Raw genomic sequence first — 24227 nt, forward strand, 5'->3', positions numbered from 1 at the left:
GGGGGGGGAGAGATGTGAAAGGGGAAAGAAACCTTGCTTGTCGTCTTCCGTCACGAATCACGGCCACCTGGGTGCTTTGGCCTCGCCTCTCCCTCCTCTTCCCGGGAGGCACCTTTGGGTGGGAGGTTTGCCGGAAGACCCTTCCTCAAGATCGGGGCCAAAGGGTCCCTTCCCTTCTGCATCTGGGGAGGAATGGAGGGCGACGGTGGCCCCCGTTCCATCTTGCCACTGGCCACTTCCAGGCGTCATGCTTGGCCTCTGAGCATGTAATATTTTTGCACTTTGTCCGCAGGATGTATATTCCAGCTTCTGACATAATCCCTGTACAAAAACAGAAAAACAAAACAAAAAAAGAACAACCAACCATCATTGACAACAGCAGCCTCCGAATATGTAATGCTCTTTTTATATTTTTGTTTGTTTGGTTTGTTTTTTCCCCTCCTCCTCTATGTATCACTTAATTTTGGTATGGTTCAAAACATCTTTGTAAGATGCCTCCTGCCTTGGTCTTTTCTTTCTTTCCTTCTCATCGTTTTGTGGGGTTTGGGTTTCTTGGGTTTCGACTCCTCTGGCAAATCTAATCAGAAATATTCATTAAGGGCCCAGCATCCTTGTTCTGTCAACAAGAAGAATCCTATGTGAAGACGAAGGCTTTCATGGCAGGCATCCATAGTTTTTTGTGGGTTTTTCAGGCTATGTGGCCATATTCTGGAAGAGTTTATTCCTGACATTTCGCCAGCATCTGTAGCTGGCATCTTCAGGCTGGCATTTCTTTGAAGATGCCAGCCACAGATGCTGGTGAAACATCAGGAATAAACTCTTCTAGGAGATGGCTACAAAGCCTGAAAAATCTACAAAAAACTAAGAAGAATCCTGTTGCATATTGAAAAAACAACCTCCACACTTTCCCCAAAACATGCCTGTCTTTTCCTGCTTGAATGTATATGCACTACACAGAGTCTGATACTACTTTGTCATGGCTCCTTTCACTGGTCTTGGGTGTACTCACATTAAATAATTATAAGATTTTGATACCACTTTTAAATGTCATGGTTCCCTATCCATGGAATCTTGGGATTTGTAGTTCAGGGAGGAGAAATAATTGTGGGCACATCTCCAGCTCAGGTAGCACACCAGCAACTTGTTCCAATTTGCAAGGCTTAGCCAATGTTTTGCAGCAAAATGTCCATGGAGAGGGTCTATGTATGTCCTCTCCGCCGTGATCTGCAGCACTTTGGAAACCTTTCAACTGGGGCCTATCCAGGCTTGAAAAGGTTATATGGGCAAGAGGATAGCATCATCAGAGATAGCAACAATGATAGCGGTCCATCATCATAGTTATGTCTGATGATGCAAGAACTTGGACCACACAAAGACAAAATGCCTGGCTTGGTTTTGAGATCCTTCGCATTCTTCTATCACATCAGTTCCCAAACTTTGGTTTTCCAGGTATTTTTTTACTTTAACTCCCAGACATTCCACCAAGTTGGGTCAACAGTTAGTAATTCTGGGAGGTGACGTCCAGAACATCTGAAGGACCAGTTTGGGAACCACTGCAACCACTGCATCATCAGACATAACTATGATGATGGACCACTATCATTGTTGGTACCTCTGATGATGCTATCAGGATCTCTCTCGGACAACTCTGCAACCACACATACACCTTCATTACTAACACTGGTTTTCCTTGCCTTCCCGAAAAACTTACCATAAGCATCTCCAAGGGATGCAGATCAGCTTCTTGTAAGATTCCTGAATTGCAACAGACTGCTCCCCCCCAAAAAGACCTTCCAACGTTTTGTTTTTTGAAAAAATATTTATTCAGCCAAACATGTTGCAAAGTATCAGTGTCCAACAAGACGAATCCATTCTTCAGGCAAAACAGAGCCCATCATGCAAGGCCAGGAAGAAGAGGTGGAGATGTCAGGTCCATTTAGCATTACATGGTGGCAACCCTCTTAACAGTCCCAACCGTTATACCAACATTCATTATGAGTGGTAGAAAAAGTTTTAATCTAGGCAGACCCTTCGTAGAAGGCCTTTGCCATCGCATGTCCCACTTTCACCGTCTTCTTCTCTTTGGCATCGGGGCCCATGTTCTGGCGGGCCAATTTCACCCAGTACTGCTCCGTCCGAGAGAGGTAGTCTGCGTACTTTTCACTATGCTGTATGGCAGGGTGTTCTTCCTCATCTTTCATGGGGCAATAGGACAGAAAAAGAAAGAAAACAAACCGTCAGCCTTGCAAGAGAAAGGACATCTTTTCTCCCCTTCCAGGTCAAAGAAGATGCTGCCTTCACGAGGGCTGGAAATCTTGTGGGTAACACAGGCATGCATAACTCTGTGTTACCCACAATATTTTATATTATATTATATTATATTATGCATGCATGTTTTCTTTTGGATGAGGCACCAGGGGTCATTTACTTTGTCTAGTACCACTCCCACACACACAACAACAACGTATATATCCTTCTTACTGGAGCCCCTAAAAACATGGGGGCTCTCTTCTAGACTATGGAATGATTTTTATATTATTATTATTATTATTATTATTATTATTATTATTATTATTATTATTACTATCCTGCCTTCTTCCTAGTACAGGGACTCAAGTTGGCTATCAGGAATTATTCCTTTCTGTTTCAAAGTATTGAATTATTACTTATACATTGTGTTTTTAAATGCAACAATTGTATAAAATGGAAAAATGGGGCCCAACTGGCCACCCAAAGTTTTAGGAGTATATTTTTATTATTTATTAAAATATTTATATGCTGCCTTCTGTCTAAAGATCTCAGGGCAGCGTACGATAAAATCCATTTGCCCAACTGAAAACAATGTTGTAAAAAAAAACCAAACACAAAACATGATTAAAACTATTTTAACAAGTTAAAAGAAAGCAAGTTAAAACTTGAAGTACTGTATCTTAAACTGATTTAAAGCCATGCGCTTGTGTAGATTTGCATAAAACCAGTTGGGCCCCAAAGGCTTTAATAAACAAAACCAGTTTGGTGCCGGAAGGAAAGCAACACTGGCGCCAATTGAGCCCCTAAGAAAAAGTGATGCTCGGTAAACATTAAAAGGTAATAACATTACCAGTCATGTTTCCTTTGCAAATAGAGCAGCGTTATGCCCACGTCATTCCACAAATTTCATGTGTTAAACGCAAACACATTAATTCAAAGCTGCGCTCTTTTTCTGTCTTTTTTTTTTGCTGTACAGTTACCTTCATCTTCACTCTCATCATCATCCGAATCCTCCTCCTCCTCGTCTTCTTCCTCCCCTCCTTCTGCACCTTCCACTTCTCCCTCTCCATCCGACTCAGATTCTTCAAGCCATTCTTGAGTTTCTAACACAGTCATTTTTTTAAAAAAGCAAAAAATGACAAGTTTAACAACAGGGAAAGCCCTCTCTGAGCAGCCATCAGCAACTCCACTTGTGCCATGGATTTACACGTGCGCATGTGTTGTGCACCTTCAACTCTTTTCCCATCTTATGGTGACCCTAAAGTGAACCTATCATGGGGTTTCTTTGGCAAGATTTGTTCAGAGGAGGTTTGCCATTGCCTTCTCCTAAGGCTGAGAGCATGGGTTTTGCCCAAAGTCTCCCAGTAGGTTTACATGGCCAAACTGGGAATCGAACCCTGGTCTCCAGAGTCATAGTCCAACACTCAAACCACTATGCCACAAATGGTTAACAATACTGAGCTAGACGGACTCAGTAACAGTGTGCGCCTTCCTATGTCCCTCCCTTTCTATCCAGTGTAGACATGCAGGGACAACAGCCGCCACTACTTCCAGGAGGCGAGTGCTCCTCTTATTTCCTTGCTGCATGGTTCACTTTGCTTCCACTTGGTCAAGGAGGCAGCTTTTCAAGACCTGGCATCCCCACTGCAGCCTCTGAATTTAACTCCCCTTGCTGGGATTAAATCAAAAAGGATTTCTGGGGTGAATCACGGGTTTTTAAGTAGAGTTAGGAACGAAACTTGCCTGAAAATCTGGACAGCTGGGGTTGCTAACACCAGAACTGACAATACTGTGCTAGACGGACCAAGGGTCTAACTCAGTGCAAGGCAGCATCCCAGCTTCCCAACTCAAGGGTTAAACAGGAAGGATTTTGCCGCACAATGCAATGCAAAAGGCTGTGTTTCCATGGAAGCATTTCCAGAAGTTGGTCTGGGTTTTCTGGGAGCTATCCATGGACCTGAACCCAATTTCCCAAACAGTTTCAATACCGCAGATAACTCTCGAAAAACCGGGAGTGGCTTCTTTAAAATCCAGGAAAATAAGAGACATACTCCGGTGTTTTAGTGGCACAAAATGCTGTTAAGTTGTGCCGTTATTTGTCCTGCTGACGCGTTTTGGGAAACGTTTCTTTGCAAGCGGATTCTTCTGTTTCTCTTTTGAGAAGCCAGAGTTTCTAACTTTGGATTCAATGAGTGTATCTCTCATTTTCCTGCATTTCATGGTGTTTCCTCCCCTACAACACTCTCCTTTAAAACCCAGCATGGGTTTGCTAAAAGCAACGAAGCCATTCCTCTTTGGGGAAGGAATTGCAATGCTTAGGGGCAGCCATTGATCAGGCCCAATAATAGTAGTAGTAGTAGTAGTAGTAGTAACAATAATAATAATAAACTATTTCCTCTATCTCTTGTCTTTGTCACCCATCCCTCCACTACAGTTGGGACATAGCTGAGAAGCATCTCTTCACATTTTAGGATGCAAGCAGGCTTATATCCATAGAAAACAACCTAATCACGTCTTGTGGGCTAACTGAGTTGCTGGAGAAAATAATAGCCAAGCAACAACATGCTAATAAAACCACTGGGGGATACCTGATCTTCTCAAACTCTTTAAAGAGAAAAGCCCAAAGCAGAATAAGTTACGCAAAACCCTTTGCTCAGCTATGAAAATGTGGGAGACGCTTTACGAAATAGGTTGAAATTTACATGTCTTTACATAAGTAACTTATATCCTGCCTTTCCATGATAAAAGAGTCCTCTAAGAACCTAATAGGATTAAAACAAAATTAAAATGCTGCAAGTGGGGAAAATTATGTGAAAATGAGAAGAACGGAGAGGAAATTGGGCTTGGCACCCAGGTTTATGGGCAACTGCGGCTCACTAAGGCCAACAGCCCAAAATACAAGACACAAATTGGAATATTTTTTTTTTCAAGGTACTAGTCTTTATAGGTGCAGCGATAAATAACTTTTAGGTTGTGGACAACGGACCCCTGCACATTTTGGAAGCAGGAAAGTTGAAAAGATCGAGCGAGATGAGGAGCTTTCTATACTGACAACTGATGCACAGCAGAAGCCAGATAAATAAAAGAGTTGTAAACCATGCACTGAAAAAGCCGCATAGATAGAGCCGCACAGTTTGCATTATTTATCTGGACCGCACAGTACAAGCTGATTTTTAGTACAGAGATGACCACCTCCTAAAAGAGCCTTTTCTGGTGTTTTAAGAAAAGTACTAGAATGGGGAAGATGGTTTGATTAAAATTTAAGAAATTGAGGAGTGTGCAAACAAGGGATGCATCTACACTGTAGAAATAATGCAGCTTGACACCATAAAAACCGCCATGGCTGAATCCTATAGAATTATGGGGTTTGTACTGTATAATATACTCATGGATACATCTAGAAATTTTAGTCCAAAAATTGACTCAAAAAACGTGAGTCAACTTATCTATGGGTCGATGTATGTACTGGACTTTAACTCTTTTTTAAAAATAAGGAGCCATCCCCTGGTGAAGCGCAAGAGTATAATCTGTCCTGGAAGCACTGATCCCTCTCTACTCTCTCATCCATCCAGTCTTTAGTGCAAACACAAACAGTTATGGCTGCTGGAATTTTGTAACTTCTTTGGGATTGTTTTCCTTTGCTTCATGCTTTACATACATTGTTACCTGCCCCTTGACTTATCCATGGGACATATCAAAATCTACCATTTTGGCCCCAAAATCTGCCCTTGACTTATATATGAGGTCGACTAAATAGTTGAGTATATATGGTAGTTTGATGAACCATGGCATGCCTCCACAGAGACTACAGAATCCCATAGGACGGAGCTACTGCACTTAAAGTGGTGTTAAACTGCACTATTTCTGCAATGTAGATGCACTCTAGATGCAAACTGCACTATCTCTACAACGTAGATGCACTTTGAGTAGATGCACTCAAAGCATGCTCTCATCCTCCCTCCATAATTCAAGCAACGGATCGGTGTGGGTGTGCACAACAGCCTACGCTGTGTGTCAATGTCGCTTCAGCCGAAATTAAAGGAGCAAATGAAGTTCAACACCCCCTGCAATGACGCCGGTCCGATTAAGTCTATCGCTGCAAGATACAGACACACACAAGGCCAGACAGCTTAAGGGCCCCAGGGGGCAGAGGGAGAAAAAGTTTTCCCAGGGATTAAAGCAGACCAAGATTAGCTTGTGTGCGTCTCTACGTGTGTACAGTACGTACAAAGCCATTCACAGTTCCGGGATGAAAACCGTCCTCGGCTGCGTGCTGCGCCACCGTCACCTGTCTCTGTGTCATCCTAAATAGGCTTTTGTCCTCAGCTAGCATCAGTCACTGGATAAAATTAAACTTGGCTGGTCTCAGAGCAGAAGGCTTCTAGGAATGCGTCTGATGGCAGTGAACTTCATGAACCGCTGCACAAAAGGTCACCAGCAGACGTTCAATGGGATGCAAGGCCTTTGCGGTTGCTCCCTGCTTTCCCTCTCAATAGTTTTTGGTCACTGCAGACTTGGGTGGTGCCCAGCAGCGTAAACCTCAGGTTTGTTGTTGCAAGCCTTCAAGTCGTTCCCGACTTATGGAGACCCTAAGGCAAACCTATCACGGGGTCTTCTTGGCAAGTTTCTTCAGAGGGGGGTTGCCATTCCCATCCTCTGCAGCTGAGAGAGTGGGACTTTCCCAAAGTCACCCAGTGGGTTTGCATGGCCAAGCCAGGATTCAAATCCTGGTCTCCAGAGTCCTAGTCCAATGTTCAAACCACAAAACCACATTGGCTCTCAAACCTCAGGTACTTTAGCCTAATTATTTTTAAAGAAGTTGCAGAAGGAGGTATCTTGTAGATCAGGGGTAGGCAACCTGTGGCCCACGGCCCGGATGCGGCCTGGCAAGGCCTTGGGACCGGCCCCAGCCCAGTCCTGCCGCTGATTGCCGCCGGGGCCTTTGAGGGGCAATTGTCTATAGAAGCCTCAGAAACATGCATTTATATTAACATTTTTTTAAAAATCAGCAAATTTTTTCATGTGTCCACTTTTTTAAAAAAAGTGTCTTCCATTTGAAAATTTTGTCCTACATTTGTCCTGGTTTATTTATATATTTAATTTCTGGGCGCTGAAATCCAAAACATATGGAGGATTGAAGTTTGTGATCTGCTGATGTAGAGAGTCATGCTTCTCCAGTTACAGTATATGTGTACAGTACACACACACACACACACACACACATCTCGGCCAACAATAGATTTTGCTACAGCACCAAATTTTGCAAAGTATGGGATTACAATTTTCAATATCTAGAGGCTCCTGAGAATTGTAGCCTGGGAAAATGAAAAAAACCTTTCCCAAGCTCTCCATTGCACAGCATAAGAAGAAAATACTGTATATACTCATCTATAAGTCTAGAAATTTTAGTCAAAAAAATTGACCCCAAAAACTTGGGCTGACTTATCAATGGGTCAGTGTAAATACTGTACTTTAATTCTTATGAAAAAGAGACCCATTCCCTGGTGAAAGGCAAGAGCATAATGTGTCTTGCAAGCGCTGATCCCCTTCCACTCTCTTATCCATCCAAGCCAAACTGTTATGCCTGCCACAATTTTGTAAGTTCTTTGACATCATTTTCCTTTGCTTCATTATTTAGATCCTTTGTTGCATACCCCTAAGTTTTACCATTGATTTATCCACGGGTCATATCAAAATCCATAATTTTGCCCCCAAAACCTGCCTTCAACTTGTATATGAGGTCGACTTATAGTTGAGTATATACAGTACAGTATATCCCAGCCCAAGAAATAAGCACTCAAAGGAAAACAGAGAAGTCTGCTTCAACTTACTTGGATCCATCTCCACAAGGACCTTCCATTCTTCCATCTTGTGCAGGTCAAGGGCGTAGAGGTCATTGAGAGTGAACTGGCGGTCTCCCACTTCAAACATCCCGCCATAGACGTAGAGCATCCCATGCTTGACCGCCAGCATGGAGTTTGAGCGAGGACATGGCTCTACTTGCTGGCTGGAAGCCTCATCTACCGTTGCGTCCTCTTCGTCCTCCAACTCTGAGCTCTGAGGTTCCTCCGCAGGGACCGAGACCACCTGTTTGATGGTCATGACTGTCCCATCCTCTGCCACCACCTCCTTTACAATCTCTACTGGGCTTGGAGGGGACTCCCCCTCAGCTCCATCGCCCACCTGAGAATCTTCCATCGCTGGTCCTCGCCTTCTTTTCTTTTTCTCAGACTTTGGGCCCTTTGGATGACAAACGAGGGGAGTTACAAGGGGGAAAATTATTTATTTAATATCCTGCTTTTCTCTCCTATGAGATCCAGCTAAAACAACCCCTAATACAAAAAAGGATTACTGTATATACTCATGTATAAGTCTAGAAATTTAGGTCAAAAAGTTGACCCCAAAAACCTGAGTCGACTTATCCACAGGTCAATGTAAGTACAGCATCTTAATTCTTATTTAAAAGAAGGAACCATCCCCTGGTGAAAAGCAAGAGCATAATCTGTCCTGGAAGCATTGACTCCCTCTACTCTCTCATCCATCCAGCCTTAAGAGGAAGCACAAAGAGTTTGTCTGCTGGAATTTTGTAAGTTCTTTGACATTGTTTTGCTTTGTTTCCTCCTTTAGATCCTTTGCTATATGCCCATAAGTTTTACCCTTGACTAATCCACGGGTCATAGCAAAATCCATAATTTTGGCCCCCAAAACTTGCCCTCGACTTATACATGAGGTCAATTTATAGTTGAGCATATACAGTAAACAACAATCCACTTAAAAACATTAAGTGTTAGAACAGTTTAAAATTCATTAAAACTTATTCCATGTTAAGAAGGAGCACATCCATTACACTAATCCAACCAATTAAGAGAGAGAGAGAGAGCTTGTGTCTCACTTATCTGGAATTCCAAAATATTCCAACAAGATTTTTCAAGGATGGCTGAGATAGTGACACCTTTGCTTTGTGATGGGTCAGTGTACACAAACTTACAATTACCATTAGCACTCTGGATAACTCCATTAAATATCCAATTAAAACCTGGGCTGAAGACCCTTATCCTGCAACCGCTTTAAAGTGTTTTCAAAGCAATATCACACATGCATCACGTCGTTGCAATCTTTGCAACCCAGTAAGTTAAGTCAGTGGCATTATCCTCATTTTGCAGATGGGAAGACAGAGGCTGACAGGCAGCCACTAAGCCAAGGTGCCTTCACCAGAGCAGCAAACCGAAGGAGCAACCACATCCACCGTTCCCCACCTTCAGGAGTCCAGGAAACCACCGATTCTTTGCCAGGTCATAGAAATAAATATCGTTGAAGAAGTCTCCCTCGAGCCGTTCCTCGTCTTCCTCGTCATGAACCCCACCAAAGAGAAGGGACCGGTGGTTGGGACCCACAGCCACCGAGAAGCCAGACCTGGGTGTTGGCTTCACACCAGAAGGGTTGATTCGAGACCATGTCCATTTGTCTGGGAAATGTAAAAGAGGAAAAGGGATGGGGAGATAGGAAGCAGATGGGTACCATCTTGGAAAGTCCAAAGTCTCTAAAGGAGGGTCAATAGCTCATTGGAAGAATAAGCGTCTCACATTCAGAAGGTCCCAAGTTCAATTGCTGGCCACTCCAATTAATATAGGGTGGGCAAGTATAGTAATTTCATCCCATAGGACCCTCCAAGGGTTGTTGGGTACCTTCAAGTCATTTCTGGGTGCAACTACACTGTAGAAATCATGCATTTTGACACATTTTAGTGCTGTAGCTCCATCCTATGGAATCCTTGGATGTGCGGTTCTACAAGATCTGCCACCCTCTCTGCCAACTACAAATCCCAGGATTCTGTAGGATGGAACCATGGTAGTTAAAGGGACACCCATCTGCATTATTTCTACAGTATAGCTGCATCCTCTGACTTTTGGTGACCCTAAAATGAAACTACCATGGGTTTTCTTGGCAGGATCTATTCAGAGGCAGCTTGTCATTGCCTTCCTCTGAAGCTGAGAGTGTGGCTCATCCAAGGTCACATACTGGGTCTCTGTGATCAAATGGGAATGGTCTCCCAGAGCCCTAGTCCAACACTCAAACCACTACACCATGCTCACACTCAACATCTTTATGTACCTTCAGACCGACTCCAATTTATGGCTTGGATTGGAGTGGATCAGGAACTGAATTATACATAAGTTCTCCTTTTACAAAACATTTTTACCTAAAAGGGAGCTGCAATAAATTATTTTAAATTGTTTCATTCCATCCAAGCAAAATTTTGGTTCTCTCCATGAAACTTGTCCCTGTCCCTTGCAACCCTGACATGAAACCACCCACTTCTACCTACCGACTGCAAGATACCTGAATAGCCAAGATCCCAGATATCTCACACAAGTGAGCCAAGCCACTATGGCAAGACTCCAACCCTATTCATGGCCACCTGGGGGCAAAGAACAATTACCTGAGCTTTCAGCCTTCAGCAGGAACATGTCTGTATGGAGGGTACCTTTGTCAACATCCTTCTTAATTCTCTAAAAAGCAAGAAGCAGTTCGGTTAAAAAAGGCTTCTTCATTACAAGAACAGCAGAAGCTATGCATTTTACACCACTATATCATGAGATTTGTACCTCTATCGATGTCCCCAAAATTAACTTAGCATTAGCCCTTTCAAAAACTACTCATCTGTTGCCTTCTAGTCTTTACAACATTCCTGTTATGCTTTCTTGACTCCCATCTATGGGGGAAAGAAGAGGTACAAACAGAGCCAAGAAATACTACATAGGTTGAGTCTCCCTTATCCGGAACTCCAAAATCCGAAATATTCCAAAATTCAAAATGGTCCACTTGGGTGGCTGAGAAACCTTTGCTTTCTGACGGTTCAATGTACCCTAACTTCCTTTCATGCTCAGAGTTATTTTAAAATATTCCATATAAAATTATGTTCAGGCTAGGTGCATAACGGAGATGCAAACATACATGAATTTCACATTAGATATATGCCGATAGCAATGTACCTATAGAAAAATATAAACATTAGGAAGAATTTCCTGAAGCTAAGAGCTGTTCAACAGTGGAAGATGCTGCTGCCTTGGAAGGTGGTGGAAATCTCCTTTTCTGGAAGAAGAAAAGTCTTTTGGAAGCAGAAAAATCTCCTTCTTTGGAGATTTTTAAACAGAGGCTGGATGGCCATCTGTGAAGAGTGCTTGGGTTGTCTTCCTCCAAGGCAGAATGGGGTTGGATTGGATGACCCTTGGGGTCTCTTCCTACTCTAGGATTTTATTCTATGATTCTCAACCCTACAGTAGTTTATGGATTGGAGGCCAATGAAGTGGGGGAAAAGATGCAGAGGGAAATGAAACAGGATGGTGGGGACTGTCGATGGCTTGGGGCTGGGTGGGACATCTCATTTTCATCAGGGGTATCCATGCAGAATTTTAAATCCAAATTAAACCGAGCCTGCACAATAGAGCAAAAGCAAACTAATGAGGAAAAAATGGCTGTTAAAACAATAAAAAAAACTTGTCTCTTAGAAACAGAACAACAGCCGTCCCCTTCCAACCCCAAAATTCACATGTTTGCTTTCTCTCCAACAGTAACAAAGAAGGGGGCAAACGCAGCCTGCTAGCTCGCCTCTCCTGCTGTTATGCAACAAGCACCTTTACATTATTATTTTTTCTTCTTCTTCTGCAGGCAGGCAGCAATTTTTTAAAAAATGCTATTCATTTCCAACCGAAGATGGAAGAGCCAGGGACCGAGAGGACGACATGCATAGGGTTTGGTGGAAGACGCAGACAGACCCCTGACTCAAAAGTGTGCAGCGTTCCAAAATTCACTGCCATTGACTGAGCAATGTGCCTTCTTCATTCTTTCTCCCAGTCTCTCTCTTTCAGCCTGGGTTTGCTAGGAAGCTCAAATTTAATGACCTTCTTCTCTAACCTTTTGGTGCGTAGCCACAGGGCATCACGATTTAGTACGCAGGAATGGAAAAGGAGGAAAACACATACAAACATAAATAAGCAAAGCATAGCATGATCTAAAAAACTAACCAGGGTCAGCCCTGGTTGGTACTTGGATGGGAGACTACTAAGGTGCTGAAGGCTCTATTTCAGAGGAAGGAAGTGGCAAAAAACCATCTCTGGGCATTCCTTAAGAAAATCCTATTAAATTCATCAGTCACACAATATAGGTATTATCACCCCAGTAAGGAGTGATTTAAATTCACCAGATTCCCATCCGATCCTGGAAAGTAAGCAGGGTCAACCCTAGTTAGACACTAGATGGGAGACCACCAACTGATGCCAAGTGCTGGGGGATCTATTTCAGAGAAAGGGACTGGGAAAACCATCTCTGAGGGTTCCTCGCCTAAGAAAACCCTATGAAATTCATGGGGTCGCCATAAGTCGACAACAAGGCACATAAGAACACAATATAGGCATGATCACCCAAGTACAGATTGCCCGAAATTCACCATATTCCTGTCTGATCTTGGAAGCTAAGCAGGTTCAGCCCTGGTTAGTACTTGGATGGGACACTGCCAATGAATACCAAGTACAGGAGGCTCTATTTCAGAAGAAGGAACTGGCACAACCACTTCTGAGGATTGAGGGTGTTGGACTATGACTCTAGAGACCAGAGTTCGAATCCCTGCTTGGCCGTGGAAACCCAGTGGGTGATCTTGGGCAAGTCACACACTTTCAGCCTCAGAAGATGACAATTGCAATCCCCTCTGAAGAAAGTTGCTAAGATGTGATAGAATCGCCTTAAGGTTGCCCTAAGTTGGAAATGACTTGAAGGCGCACACAACAAGTCAAGACATCAGAAGAAGACTAGAACTAGAGTTGCACACTTGAAGGCAAAATGCACACTTTAAAAAAGGTAATGGGGGAGTTGCAAGCCTCCAAGGTGTCATGGAGGTCCTCCTCAAACTCTGGCAGTTGCCCATCCCTGCCCTAAAAGCAAAGATGTGAAAAAAGACAATGCTCACCTGCTTAGAGTAGCCTCCATAGATGACAATATTGCCTTCAGGAGTGGTAGCCAAATGGCAACCAGATCTTGGTGCTGGGGCCAGTCCAGAGGGAGCCAGTTTGGACCAGGCAAAGGTGTCCAGATTAAAAGCAAAAGCGTCATTGTAGTAGATGTAATCTCTGTCCAGAGGAATAGCAATAGCTCATAATTATAAAAGTGTGGTGGAGATGTGCATTTGGCAGAGCCTTAAAATGATCCCAAGGAGTCAGGTTTCCATACTGTTAGGAGTCCCAAAGTGTCATTTTGTGCTTCGTGCTTCCCCCAGAGTAACCATGCATTTCAGATAGAATACACATGAATTTCCTTACTTTTTAGTTACTGCATAATAATAATAATAATAATAATAATAATAATAATAATAATAATAATAATAATAATAATAATAGCAGCAGCAGCAGCTGTAGCAGCCAACCATTTTGCATCTGCGAGTTTGGTGGAACTGAGGATATCTTCCACTATTTATTAAACTGCCTGTTATATAAGTCCTCAAGCATAAATTTCTTGCCTGCATCCCTTGTCATTTGTCAACCAGATTCCCCTTGGAATAGATATGTACATTGCCAGAAGTCAGTCATATTTTTATTACTATACAGGTTGCAAAACTTGCTCCGGCTGCTAAAAAACAAGAGCTAGGCACCGGAAATAAAATTTACCGGGATCAATAGCATAGTTTTCTCTGCTTACAAGCTTTTTGTATCCTAGGTTTTATTTTGGAGGAAAGGATTAGTGCACCTTTTGTTCTAGAAGGAAATGTTTTATGGTAAATGTCACTTAATTTTCCCAGGTTTGTTCATTGTCTGAGGACTACAAAAGATGGTTGTTGTTAACTGCCAGCATCAAGTCAACTTTGACGTATGGCAACCTGACAAATGAGAGACCTCCAAGTCTCCTTATCCTCAACAACCCTGCTCAGGTCTTGCAAAGTCAAGGCAGCCATGGCTTCCTTGATGGAGTCTATCCATCTGGAATGCAGTCTTCCTCTTTTCCGATTACCTTCCACCGTACCAAGCATTATTGTCTTTTCTACTGAGTCCTGTCTTCTCATGATATGCCCAAAATATGACAATCTCAGCTTAGTCATCTTGGTTTCTAGAGAGAACTCAACCTCGATTTGCTCAATGGGTAGTAAAATCACATTTAATTACATTCAGTTATATTGGGGTAGTAAAATAGTACATAAAACAGCAAAATCGAGGTTTGCTTTCTGGAATTTATATATTTTTGAATATTTTTGAGCCGTGGATGGTCAAATCTGTGGATGAAGCACCCATGGATATGGAGGGCCAATTTGTCTTTTTTGCAGCCTGCAGTGTCCACAAAACTCCTCCAGCATTACATTTCAAATGCAACAATTCTCTTCTTATCAGTTTTTATAAAATATAAAAGCTACACCATTCTAATGTGTGTGTGTGTGTGTGTGTGTGTGTGTGTGTGTGTATTCTGAATTTCTACTACACTGTGATGGCACTATGGCTATAAACAATCAATCATCCTCTCCAGCTCTTCATTAAGAGCAACAGAAAATGGCCCTATACTGCAAGACACTAAACTGCATTACAAAAACTTTAAATTCAATATTTTTATCAATTCAGTTGTTACTCATCTTGGATTAAGTTCGGATGTTGCTGTTCCAATGTGGCTTCTTTTAGTGATAGATTTTTGTGTTTTGTAACAGGAAATTATATGGGGGAGATGGCCCGAGGTGCTTCAGTCAAGCTTTTCCCAAATGAAGGAAAAACACGGCAGACCGACCTTGCGCTTTCGTGGAATCCTCCAAAGACAATCAGTTGCCTCTTGCAAACTACCATCCGGTGTCCGCTCCGACCCGAAGGAGCTCCAGAGGCCCTGAAACAGAAGCCAAGAGCAGCAATGAGGAGAAGGGAGGGAAAGCCTACTGACCAGATAGCATCCATTCCTTGTTTTGCACCTTTAAGGGCAGGCATAGGAAACTTTGGCCCCAAATCTGAATCCAGTCCTCCAGGCTTCCATGGGTAGCCATGTCCCCTTCTGCACCACACCATAGTTAGGTACCTTTCCAGCTTTTGCATGGTTTTTCTTCCCATCCTAAAAGGTCAAAATGCCTCTCCTACGGGACATTTATTGGCCATAGGGCTTTTGATGACAATGACAACAGTGATGGTATTAAGATCCCACTTAAAATACAGCTGGCCCTCCACATTCGCAGCTTTGGCTTTTGCAGATCTGCTTGTTTGTGGATTTAATGAATATGTTCTCTCTAGGAACCTCTAGGTCCTCCAGTGCAACTTTGCCCGAAGTTGGCCAAAGAGTTGCACTGGAGGACCTAGAAAATCTTGGAAAAAAACACTTCTCTGTCCACTCCCTTTTTTCTTCAGGGGATACTGACCCCTTTCCTCTCCTTCTTGGCCCTCCTTGGCCCCCTCCGCTCTGTTTTATTCCTCCAACGCAAAACGCAACGTCCGCCCCCTCCCTGGGCACAGCGCCGACATCTGTGCCGATGATGAGAAAGTCTGTGTGGGCGGCCGTCTGCCTTTGTTTGAACGAGATTCTGGCTGAGTGTGAAAAAGGGGAGGAAAAAATAAAACCTTTTCTGCTACTCTCCTCTTCTGATATTCTGACTGCATTTTGCAGAACGGGGTTTTTGGGGCCTCTTTTTCCTCCTGAAAACAGCAGCCCATCTTGCCAGAAATTTGTTCAAAATAAGGAGGAAACGATGAAAGGAGTGAGGGTTTTAAAAATTGCTATTTCCCCAGATTTTTCCTTTCAATTCCTGAGGATGAATCATTGAATGACTGTGCCTTTCCAAGCTTAAAAGGGAAACAAGGAGAGATACGGATAAGGGTAATGATAGGATAAGGAAACTACAGGGCTTTTTAAAGCAAAGGGATTAAGTTTTGGTTGCTCTCATTTTTGCTTTGAACATTGAAAATTTTAAAATGACGAAAAATTTGGAAACGTTGAAAATGTCCCACTTGACTCTTCTATTGTTGGTGTTGGTTTCTTCCCTGGCTTATTTATCTTGGCTCTTTTTCCCCTTGAATGCCAAGCTATATCTAAGTTCAAAGTGGTTCCAAAAACTTGGGGGGGAAATTCTTTCATTGGGAGGATTTCTTGTTGGGGAGGATGCAATCCTCAAGCTAATACAAAACAACTTTTCCTTCAAAGTGTGTGATTATGAGAGAGACAGAAAAATAAGGGGGGGGGGGGGGGGGCGGAGGAAAGGGGAGGAAGGAAAGGAAGAAAGAAGGTGATAAAGAAGATAGAAAGGGGGTGGGAAGGTGTGCAAAGTGGAAGGATAGAAGGGAAGATGCGCCTGAGGCCTCATTGCTACTATACTGAATGGTAATAAAGGTGCCAATAAATGTTTGAAGCTGCTTAAAGGGGGGGGGGGTTTTTTTTTTTTTTTTTTTTTTTTTTTTTTTTTTTTTTTGGTTTGTGATTGTAAGTTGAGTATTGTATGTTGTGTTTTAATTTTTATGTGGTGTTTTAATGATTAATGCAAATATTTTTTAAAAGGTTGTGAGTTGAAAGGAAAAATCCCACTCCGAAGCCAAACATATAGTGCGGTGCCTAGGCCTTTAATGTTGGAACAAGATAGAACTGGTCTGCATTCCCCTTCGGGGCGTGCTATGCTATTGGATTAAAGAGATTCTGAGTCACTGCAGAATAATCCGATTGGGACCGCTTTAGCCGCCTCGCTCAATGCTGGGATCCTGGATCGTAGTTCAGGTCACAACAAAATCCAGTCCCAAGGACTCTCTAACGCCAAGCAGGGCAGTTAAAGCGGTCTCAACGGGTTATTTCTGCAGTGTGTTTGGACCTCTGCATTATAGTGGGGTTGTGGCATTCTCTATTTTAGAAGGGCAGTCTTAAATCTATTTTAGACTTTTTTTTTTGAATTCCCCAATGAAACCGTTGCATTTAATCCTGGTCTGAACCTTTCTTTTTCCTTTGTTGGAAGTGGTACCTTTTCATTATTCCTTCTTTTTCCTTCTATGCATCCTTCTGTAAATTCACACCAGACATGCGGTTTTTTGGTATTTCTTTTTAAAGGGAAATGAACAGCTGATTATTTTATTATTTTCATCATCATTATCATTTCTCATTATTTTTCCAAGATTGGTAAAAAGTGAGACACATCAGACACAAGGAAGGGGGGAGGCAGACATTGCAAAGCTTGGTTTTGGTTTAGGTTGGAAACCTTTTACAAAAAGGGAGGAAAGCGTCTGGTTTTCGCTCAAAAGCTCATGTCCTTTTTTTTTAAAAAAGCCCTATTTTTCCTCATAAAGTTCCATTAACTCCAAATAAACAGACACAAAATTAAAATATTCATATTTTAAAAAACGATTTCCTTTCAAAGCAACTGTTTCTACACAAAAGGAAGGACAAAGGGAGGAAAAATTGTTATTTATCATTATTTTAAGAGCTGGATCTTTTTTGGGGGGAAAGAAGGGAATAGAAAATATCCAGTGACTCACTTTAAATATTATATTTAATCGAAATGAACACGTTTTAAATTGCAATTGAAACAGACCAAACCCTCGATGGCCTAAAACAATCAAACCCCCAAACCGGGGCCACAAATCTTTTTATATATATATATTCCTATTAATTATAATATGCATATTTATGGCCCCCCCCTTTTTCTCCTATATAAATAGGTGTCGTAAATTGGCCCCCAAGATGCCCGAGAGCTCTTTTGCTAATACCGCTTTGATTCCATTCTTTGCTAGGAGAAAGCAAGCATTTTTCCACGTCTAGTTTTTGAGTGATTTCAATGGAAAAGCAAAACAGGATATAGGATCCCAAACTGTGTTTGGAAATATCTGCGTGGATTGAGGATGGCCCATGTGGTTGTCCTTTTTTGGGGGGTGGGCAGATTTTAAGTTTTTAATATTATAAACTATAAAGCAATACCACCAATTTAATTCTTGCTGGGGTTTAGCTTGATCATTCACTGCAAAGGACCTGCTTCTCTTTGGCTGTCTGATCCATGAGGGCATTCTGACGAGACCGTTTCTCTTCTGTCTGCCTGCGGATTAGGTCGGTCCATACGATGATATTAACAAATCGAACTACATGGGATCCTTTACCTGATCCATATGGTGTCGTAAGGGAACAATGTGGGTTAATTATGGGATGATACTTGTCAATATGGGATCATACGGTTCAATTATGGGTCCTGTGGGATGAATACCTGGTCAATTGATTGATATAGGTCAATTGGTCAATTGTGGGTTCATATGGGATGAATCTTGGCCAAGATGGGATGAATCTGGTCTTATGGGTTCCATATGGGATATGGAAACACTGATTAGTATGGGTATCAACATGGGGTGATACCTGGTTCAGTATGTGATTGTATGGATCATCTGGTCAATGTTGGGATCAATGACAATGAATACCTGGTCATTATGGGATGAAAAGTGATTGATTGTATGGGTCAATATGGGGTGGATATTGGTCGTTATGGGGAAATACGGGACAAAACCTGGCAAGATGTGGGTCCTGTGGGGTCAATTATGAGATGAATATCTGGTCTATGTGGGATCAATATGGGATTGAGCTTGGTCATTGGATCAACACCTGACCTTATGGGATCCACCTAATCAATGGAATCAACACCTGGTCCATGCAGTATCAATAGGGACCAATTCGGGGACTACCTGGGTGGTGTGAGATCATAGGGGATGACTACCTGGTCAATGCATGGTCATGCAGGGATGAATACTGGTAACATGGGTTCAATTATGGGATGAGATCTGGTCCATGTTTTTTAGGATCAACCGGGGATTCAACACGGGTGCCTCCCTGGTCCATCCGGGAGGGAAGCCTCAGTACTTGGCGCAGTCTTTAGGGTATTGCTGCCTGTAGAGGTTGCGGGGGTGCTCGTTGGGCAGCTGCAGGCGTTGGGCGGTTGTTGGCGTGGGCCGGGGCTGGCTGCCTCCTTGGGTTCCCGGAGGGGCCGCCGCAGGGCCTCCGCCCCATGCGTGCGGGCTGAACATCTCCGCGCCGGGGGAAGCCCTTGTGCTGCCCGGGGGGGAAGCCGTGGCCGGAGAGGTGGGAGCTGAGTTCCGAGGAGGGTCAGTTACCAGGCTGCCGCTGCCGCCTGCTGTTGCTTGCCCTCCTCCTCCCCCTCTCTTCCCTCTCCTCCCCCTCTTGATGGTGATTGGGATGTGGTTGCTGATGGTTGCCTGGTGATGGTGGTGGTGATGGTGCGGGTTGTTCTCTGCTTGCTGCTGGGTCTGGGTCTGCTGCAATTCACGGCTGGGATGCTGTTCGGAGATGGAGCTGCCCTCCTCCAAAGTGGCCGCCGAGACGCACATGTGAGGAGCACTCTCTCCCCGGTGTTGTACAAACTCATGGCCCTCTGCTGTTGGTAGCTGGGGCCGGGTTCCCCCAGACCCCAAGTGCAAGCCTGGCTTGTAAAGGGGGTTGGGGGGGTGCGTTGGGGGCTTGGCTGTAACCCAAGGAGCCAAGCCGAGGTCCTCCGCTGGGCTCAATCGGCGGACGGGGGCTCTCAAGTCATGATGTTCTCCGCTGAAACCGGAGGAGGAGGCCATTGGCGGAGGGCCTGGGGGGTGGTGTGGTGGGAGTGGGGGCCAGGATGGGCCTCGCTGGGCAGGGAGGGTGTTCTCCGTAGACCGGACGGAGTGGAGGCCAGGCTTCCAGGGCTGTTGGAGGACCCAGCATCACGCCGCATCCCATTTTATTTCAGGGCTGGGTTCTCCATTTGGTGATGACTGGAGCTTGGGGAGAGGACGCTTCGCTTTTTGATAACCACTTTCTCCCAAGAGGTGGTGCGAGGAGGCGCCAGGAGATGGGCATGATGGTGGTGGTGATGGTGGTGCTGTTGTTGGGTGGTGGGCGGTGGGTCTCTAGAGTTGCTCAACTCCGTGGCTCCACTTTTGGAGGTGGCTTTCCTCCGTTCCTCCTCCTCCTCCTTTCTCCCAGTCGGTTCTTCTTTCTCTGGTGGCATCTTTTCTTGAACCTCGACGCCGCCGGGAGGAAGGAGCCATTCTCGAAATGTTGTAAGAGTCCGGGTCCAAAGTCCGAGTAGCTGCCTTTGGGGTTTCTTATTCATTCTTGGGCACTTTCACGAGCACTCGGTGAGGGACAGGATTGTGTCGGATGGCGTTCTGCCAGCCCTTGCTTGTTCTCCCTGTAAAAGGGGAACCTGTCCATGGATGAACTGGTTAGATCCCGTCAGGTGATCTCTTCTCCGGGGCGTTTGGATGGCATGGTGTCAAGGCGATGTAGCTGAGGGGGGCTTTTGGACCAAGTCCTTTGGGGCGGTGGGTTTGGTGGTGTTGGGGGTGGTAAGGCCATGGAGCGGCCCTGCCGGCCCGTACTGCTCCGGGTTTGCCCCGGAAGACCCCCATGGACCGGCCTGGGCCCCTAAGTCCCGCCGGCCGGTTAGTGTTTGCTCGCTCAAGTAAGGCCCACTCAAGGCTTTGGGGCCGACACCGAGTAACGGGCTTGCTCGTTGGCAACGCCACTCTTGCCCTCCTTCGATGGCCTTTCCCCCCTTTCCTTCAAGTCCAACGAGAAGCAGGTGAAGAGATACTAGGAGTCCTCTGGGGGCAAGAAATTGCTTTGCTTTGGACTTTTTCTTCTCCTCCAAGGCTCCAAGTCCAACTCCAACAAGAAGAAGAGTTAAAGAGAGATCTAGAAGTCTTGAGGACAAGGAATTGGTTTGCTTTTGACCTTTTTTCTCCTCCTCCTTCCAAGGCTCCAGTCTATTCCAGCTTGAGAAGAAGTATGGAATAAGGATACAGAGTCCTGAGGGCCAGGAATTGCTTTCCTTTCCTTGTTTCTTTCAAGTCCACTCCAGCACGAAAGGAGGGGGGAAAGGATGTGAGTCTTTGAAGGCGAGGAATTACGGTGCCTTTTCTCCTCTTTCTTCTTCTCTTTCCAAGGCTCCAAGTCAACTCCGACCAAGAAGGATTAAAAAGAAGTCCTTTCGGGAAAAGAATTGCTTTAGTTTGACTTTTCTTCTCCTCCTTCCTCGGTTCCAGTCTCTTCCAACTAAGAAAGAGGAAAAAGAGATACTCGAAGTCCTTTGCAAAGGGAGAATTGCTTTACTTTTATTTGTTCTCTCCTCCTTCCGGCGGCTCCAAGTCAACTGCAATTCCAAGCCAAAAAGAGGCCTTTCTTCGGAGGACCCGATCCACTTTGGAACTCCTCCAAAAGACGGATTCAAATTCAAAGGCTTCTTTTCCAAACTTCAAAATCAAAATAGGTTCTTCTTTAAGAGCAAAAGGGGGCCCATCCTTGCCAGCCAGCGCTCCTCTCTCTTCCTCTCTCTCTCTCTTCTCTCTCTCTCTTTCTCTCTCTTTTTCTTTTCTTTGCTCTCTCGCTTTGCAAAGAGAGTGTGCCCCTCTCCGCTTTTTTACCTTCCTTCTGTTTTTTTCCCCTCCTTTTAAATGCCTCTTCCTTTTCGTTTCAAAAAGCCAACTTTTGAAAAGCCAAAAATGAAAGGAAGCGAAAAGGATCCCTTCCGAACGGAGAGCAAGAAAGAAAGAGGAGAAGGAGAAAGGCTTCCTCCAGGGGAAATCTATCTAATTTTAAAAAATTGTCAAGAGAAGCCGAATCCGGATCATCCGAGGCGTTGCGCTTTCTCTCGATCCGGTTCTCGTCTGAGGCGAAGCGGAGCGACTCCAGATTCAGGCGGAGTAAGGCTAGAAGGGGAAGGGGGCCCCGAGCCTGGAAGCCCGGCCCCGGCCCCGCGATCGCGGCAATTCGGCGTCACTCCGGAGCGAATGGGGCAGCTCTCGCCATCGGCGGCCGGAGGGCACAAACCCTTTCCAAAACTTCTTCCGGCCCGAAAGGGAGTTTTGACTCTTCCCTGGCCCGCCCCCGCCCAGGCTCTCGGCCAATCCGAGCCGGCCTCGCCTCGGCGCTGGCCAATGGGAGAGGCCCTCCGAAAAAGAAGTCGGAAAAAAGCGCACTGCGAAGTGGACTTTCCCGGGAGTTTTGAGAGAAAGAGAGAGAAGAAATAGATCAACAGGGATCGATACCTGGTCAATATGGGATCCATACGGGATGACTACTGATCAGTATTGGGATCACTATGGATGAATCCCTGATCAGTATGGGATCCTACCTGGTCAATATAGGCTCCATATGGGTGAATACCTGGTCAATTTGGGACAAATAAGGGATATCTGGTCCGTATGGGTGGGATCAATATGGGATCAATACCCGTTCAATATGGACAAATATGAGATGAATACCGTTGGTATTCTGGCCTTTGGGGGGGAACCGTTCAGCAAAAAATCGGATGATTCGGGTTCAACGAAACACCTCTTGGCTCTATACCTTTCTCCCCCTCCCTTCCATCTGCACTGCGAGGAATAATCGGGTTTGACACCGCTTTACAGTCTGGGCTCCAGGCTATGGCCCATTTTGGGCATTGTCGTTTGTGGCGGCACTAGACCAGAAGGTCCCTAGCATTGAGCGTGGCAATTTAAAGCTCTCACGCTGGTTATACCTTTAGTGTTGGATGCAGCCTTAGAGAGGGGCTTGCTCAGGACCCACGATCCCGCTGCATTTTCCCGGATTCCACAGCAGGTAGCTTCCTGTTAAAAACAGAGTAATTAAAATCAGCGGAATTCCCTGTTAATGCGGATTATTTAATATACAACACCCACACTTATAAATATATATAATGTATTATAGCAATGAGCCAGGTCTTACATATAGTTAGCTCTGCAATACACACACACACACACACACAGACTATGATGTTATGTATGTAGCATAGCAAGTACATTTCTGACCAATTATGGATGTACTAGCGTTACCAAGTGTATGGTATATTATATCTGCAGTAGATGTTAGAGGTGTGTGTGTGTGTGTATAGAGAGAGAGAGAGAAGCAAGTACATTTCTATACTGACTTACCGATGTATTAGGCAAGATTACATACAACGTGTACTATATATATCGTGTATTATATATGTGTGTGTGGTGTTATATATTACATCTATACATCTACACTATTTATATTAGCACATAGCACAGTAAATTTTATACCAGTTTCTATACTTAGTAAACTGTACTAGGCAGTTACAAAGTTATATATATATATATATATATATACACACTACCTATAGACTCTCTGTTCAATCTGCCAGAAAAGGAATTCAACTTTATTTTAATGATTATAAAAAGATAGCCTTTTTCACTTTTCTAGATTGCAGAATTTCCTTCCAAGAGAGATGATAAATATCTCCATCAAAACCCACCAGCATCACATCAATCAATGTGAGATCCTTGATCAGAAGGATAGCAACAACTCCTCATTCTCACCACTTCTGGCACTTAATTCCTCCCTCCTTTTATTATTGTTGTTGTTGTTTCCCAAGGATTCATTGGGAGAGCAAAAAAGAAAAGCCCTCCTGGGATCTGTGTGTTCCCCTTCTCCGGGGAGAGTGGCTATTCATCCTTTCTCCCCATTTGTCGGTGCGAAGGGGAAAAGTCGATTGTCGTTTCAAGGGTGAGAAAGGAGGGTTAAAGAAACTTGTCCCTTGACACTTGGGTCCTAAATCTCTTTTTCACACTTTAAAGCTGAGTGTTTTGGGAGGGAAGAAAGTAACGAAGAATTTGTAACGCCGGGGTCGTTGTGGACGGAAGGCCCTTGGAAGTGCGTTAAAAAAATATAAGACAATGATAATACTCTCCTTTACTACTGATTATAATAATAATAATTTTGTTTTTATTTGTAATTTATTTAAATATATAATTATATTAGTTTATTTTATATTGGTGGATTATTTTATATTATGTATTATTGATTGTTTTTTTATTATTTTATATGTGATTTATTGTTACTTATTGTTATATTACATGTGTGTTGTGCTGTGTTAGGTGGGGTTATTTTTAGTATGATTGTTTTATATATATTATGATTTTATTAATTACTATTTTTATATATTCTTATTTATTATTATTATTATTTTATATTATTATTTTATATTACATATTATTATT

The 24227-nt window shown here is 43.8% G+C and overlaps 1 protein-coding gene and 1 pseudogene across 1 annotated transcript; both read right to left on the bottom strand.

The window, feature by feature from the left end:
* Positions 1-1795: 1795 nt before the first annotated feature.
* Positions 1796-15121, bottom strand: KLHDC4 (kelch domain containing 4). Its single transcript, XM_042438569.1, has 7 exons — positions 15007-15121; positions 13214-13373; positions 10691-10760; positions 9507-9715; positions 8082-8490; positions 3231-3353; positions 1796-2194 (listed from the first exon to the last, which is right to left on the bottom strand). Exons 1-7 carry the CDS (start codon positions 15060-15062, stop codon positions 2019-2021), a joined length of 1203 nt encoding a protein of 400 aa, XP_042294503.1. The 5' UTR covers positions 15063-15121; the 3' UTR covers positions 1796-2018.
* Positions 15122-20121: 5000 nt separating this feature from the next.
* LOC121914396 lies at positions 20122-22786 on the bottom strand (annotated as a pseudogene).
* Between the last annotated feature and the right edge of the window lie 1441 nt (positions 22787-24227).

This window comes from Sceloporus undulatus, chromosome 8 (assembly GCF_019175285.1).
Source record: "Sceloporus undulatus isolate JIND9_A2432 ecotype Alabama chromosome 8, SceUnd_v1.1, whole genome shotgun sequence".
NCBI lineage: Eukaryota > Metazoa > Chordata > Lepidosauria > Squamata > Phrynosomatidae > Sceloporus > Sceloporus undulatus.

Excerpts from the sequence above, each read along its gene's own strand:
- KLHDC4 (XM_042438569.1), bottom strand. The coding sequence starts at position 15,062 with ATGGTAGTTTGCAAGAGGCAACTGATTGTCTTTGGAGGATTCCACGAA. Across the intron at positions 3,354-8,081 it reads CCTTGTGGAGATGGATCCAA|AAACTCAAGAATGGCTTGAA; the intron begins GTAAGTTGAAGC and ends TGACTGTGTTAG. Across the intron at positions 2,195-3,230 it reads TGATGAGAGTGAAGATGAAG|ATGAGGAAGAACACCCTGCC; the intron begins GTAACTGTACAG and ends GCCCCATGAAAG.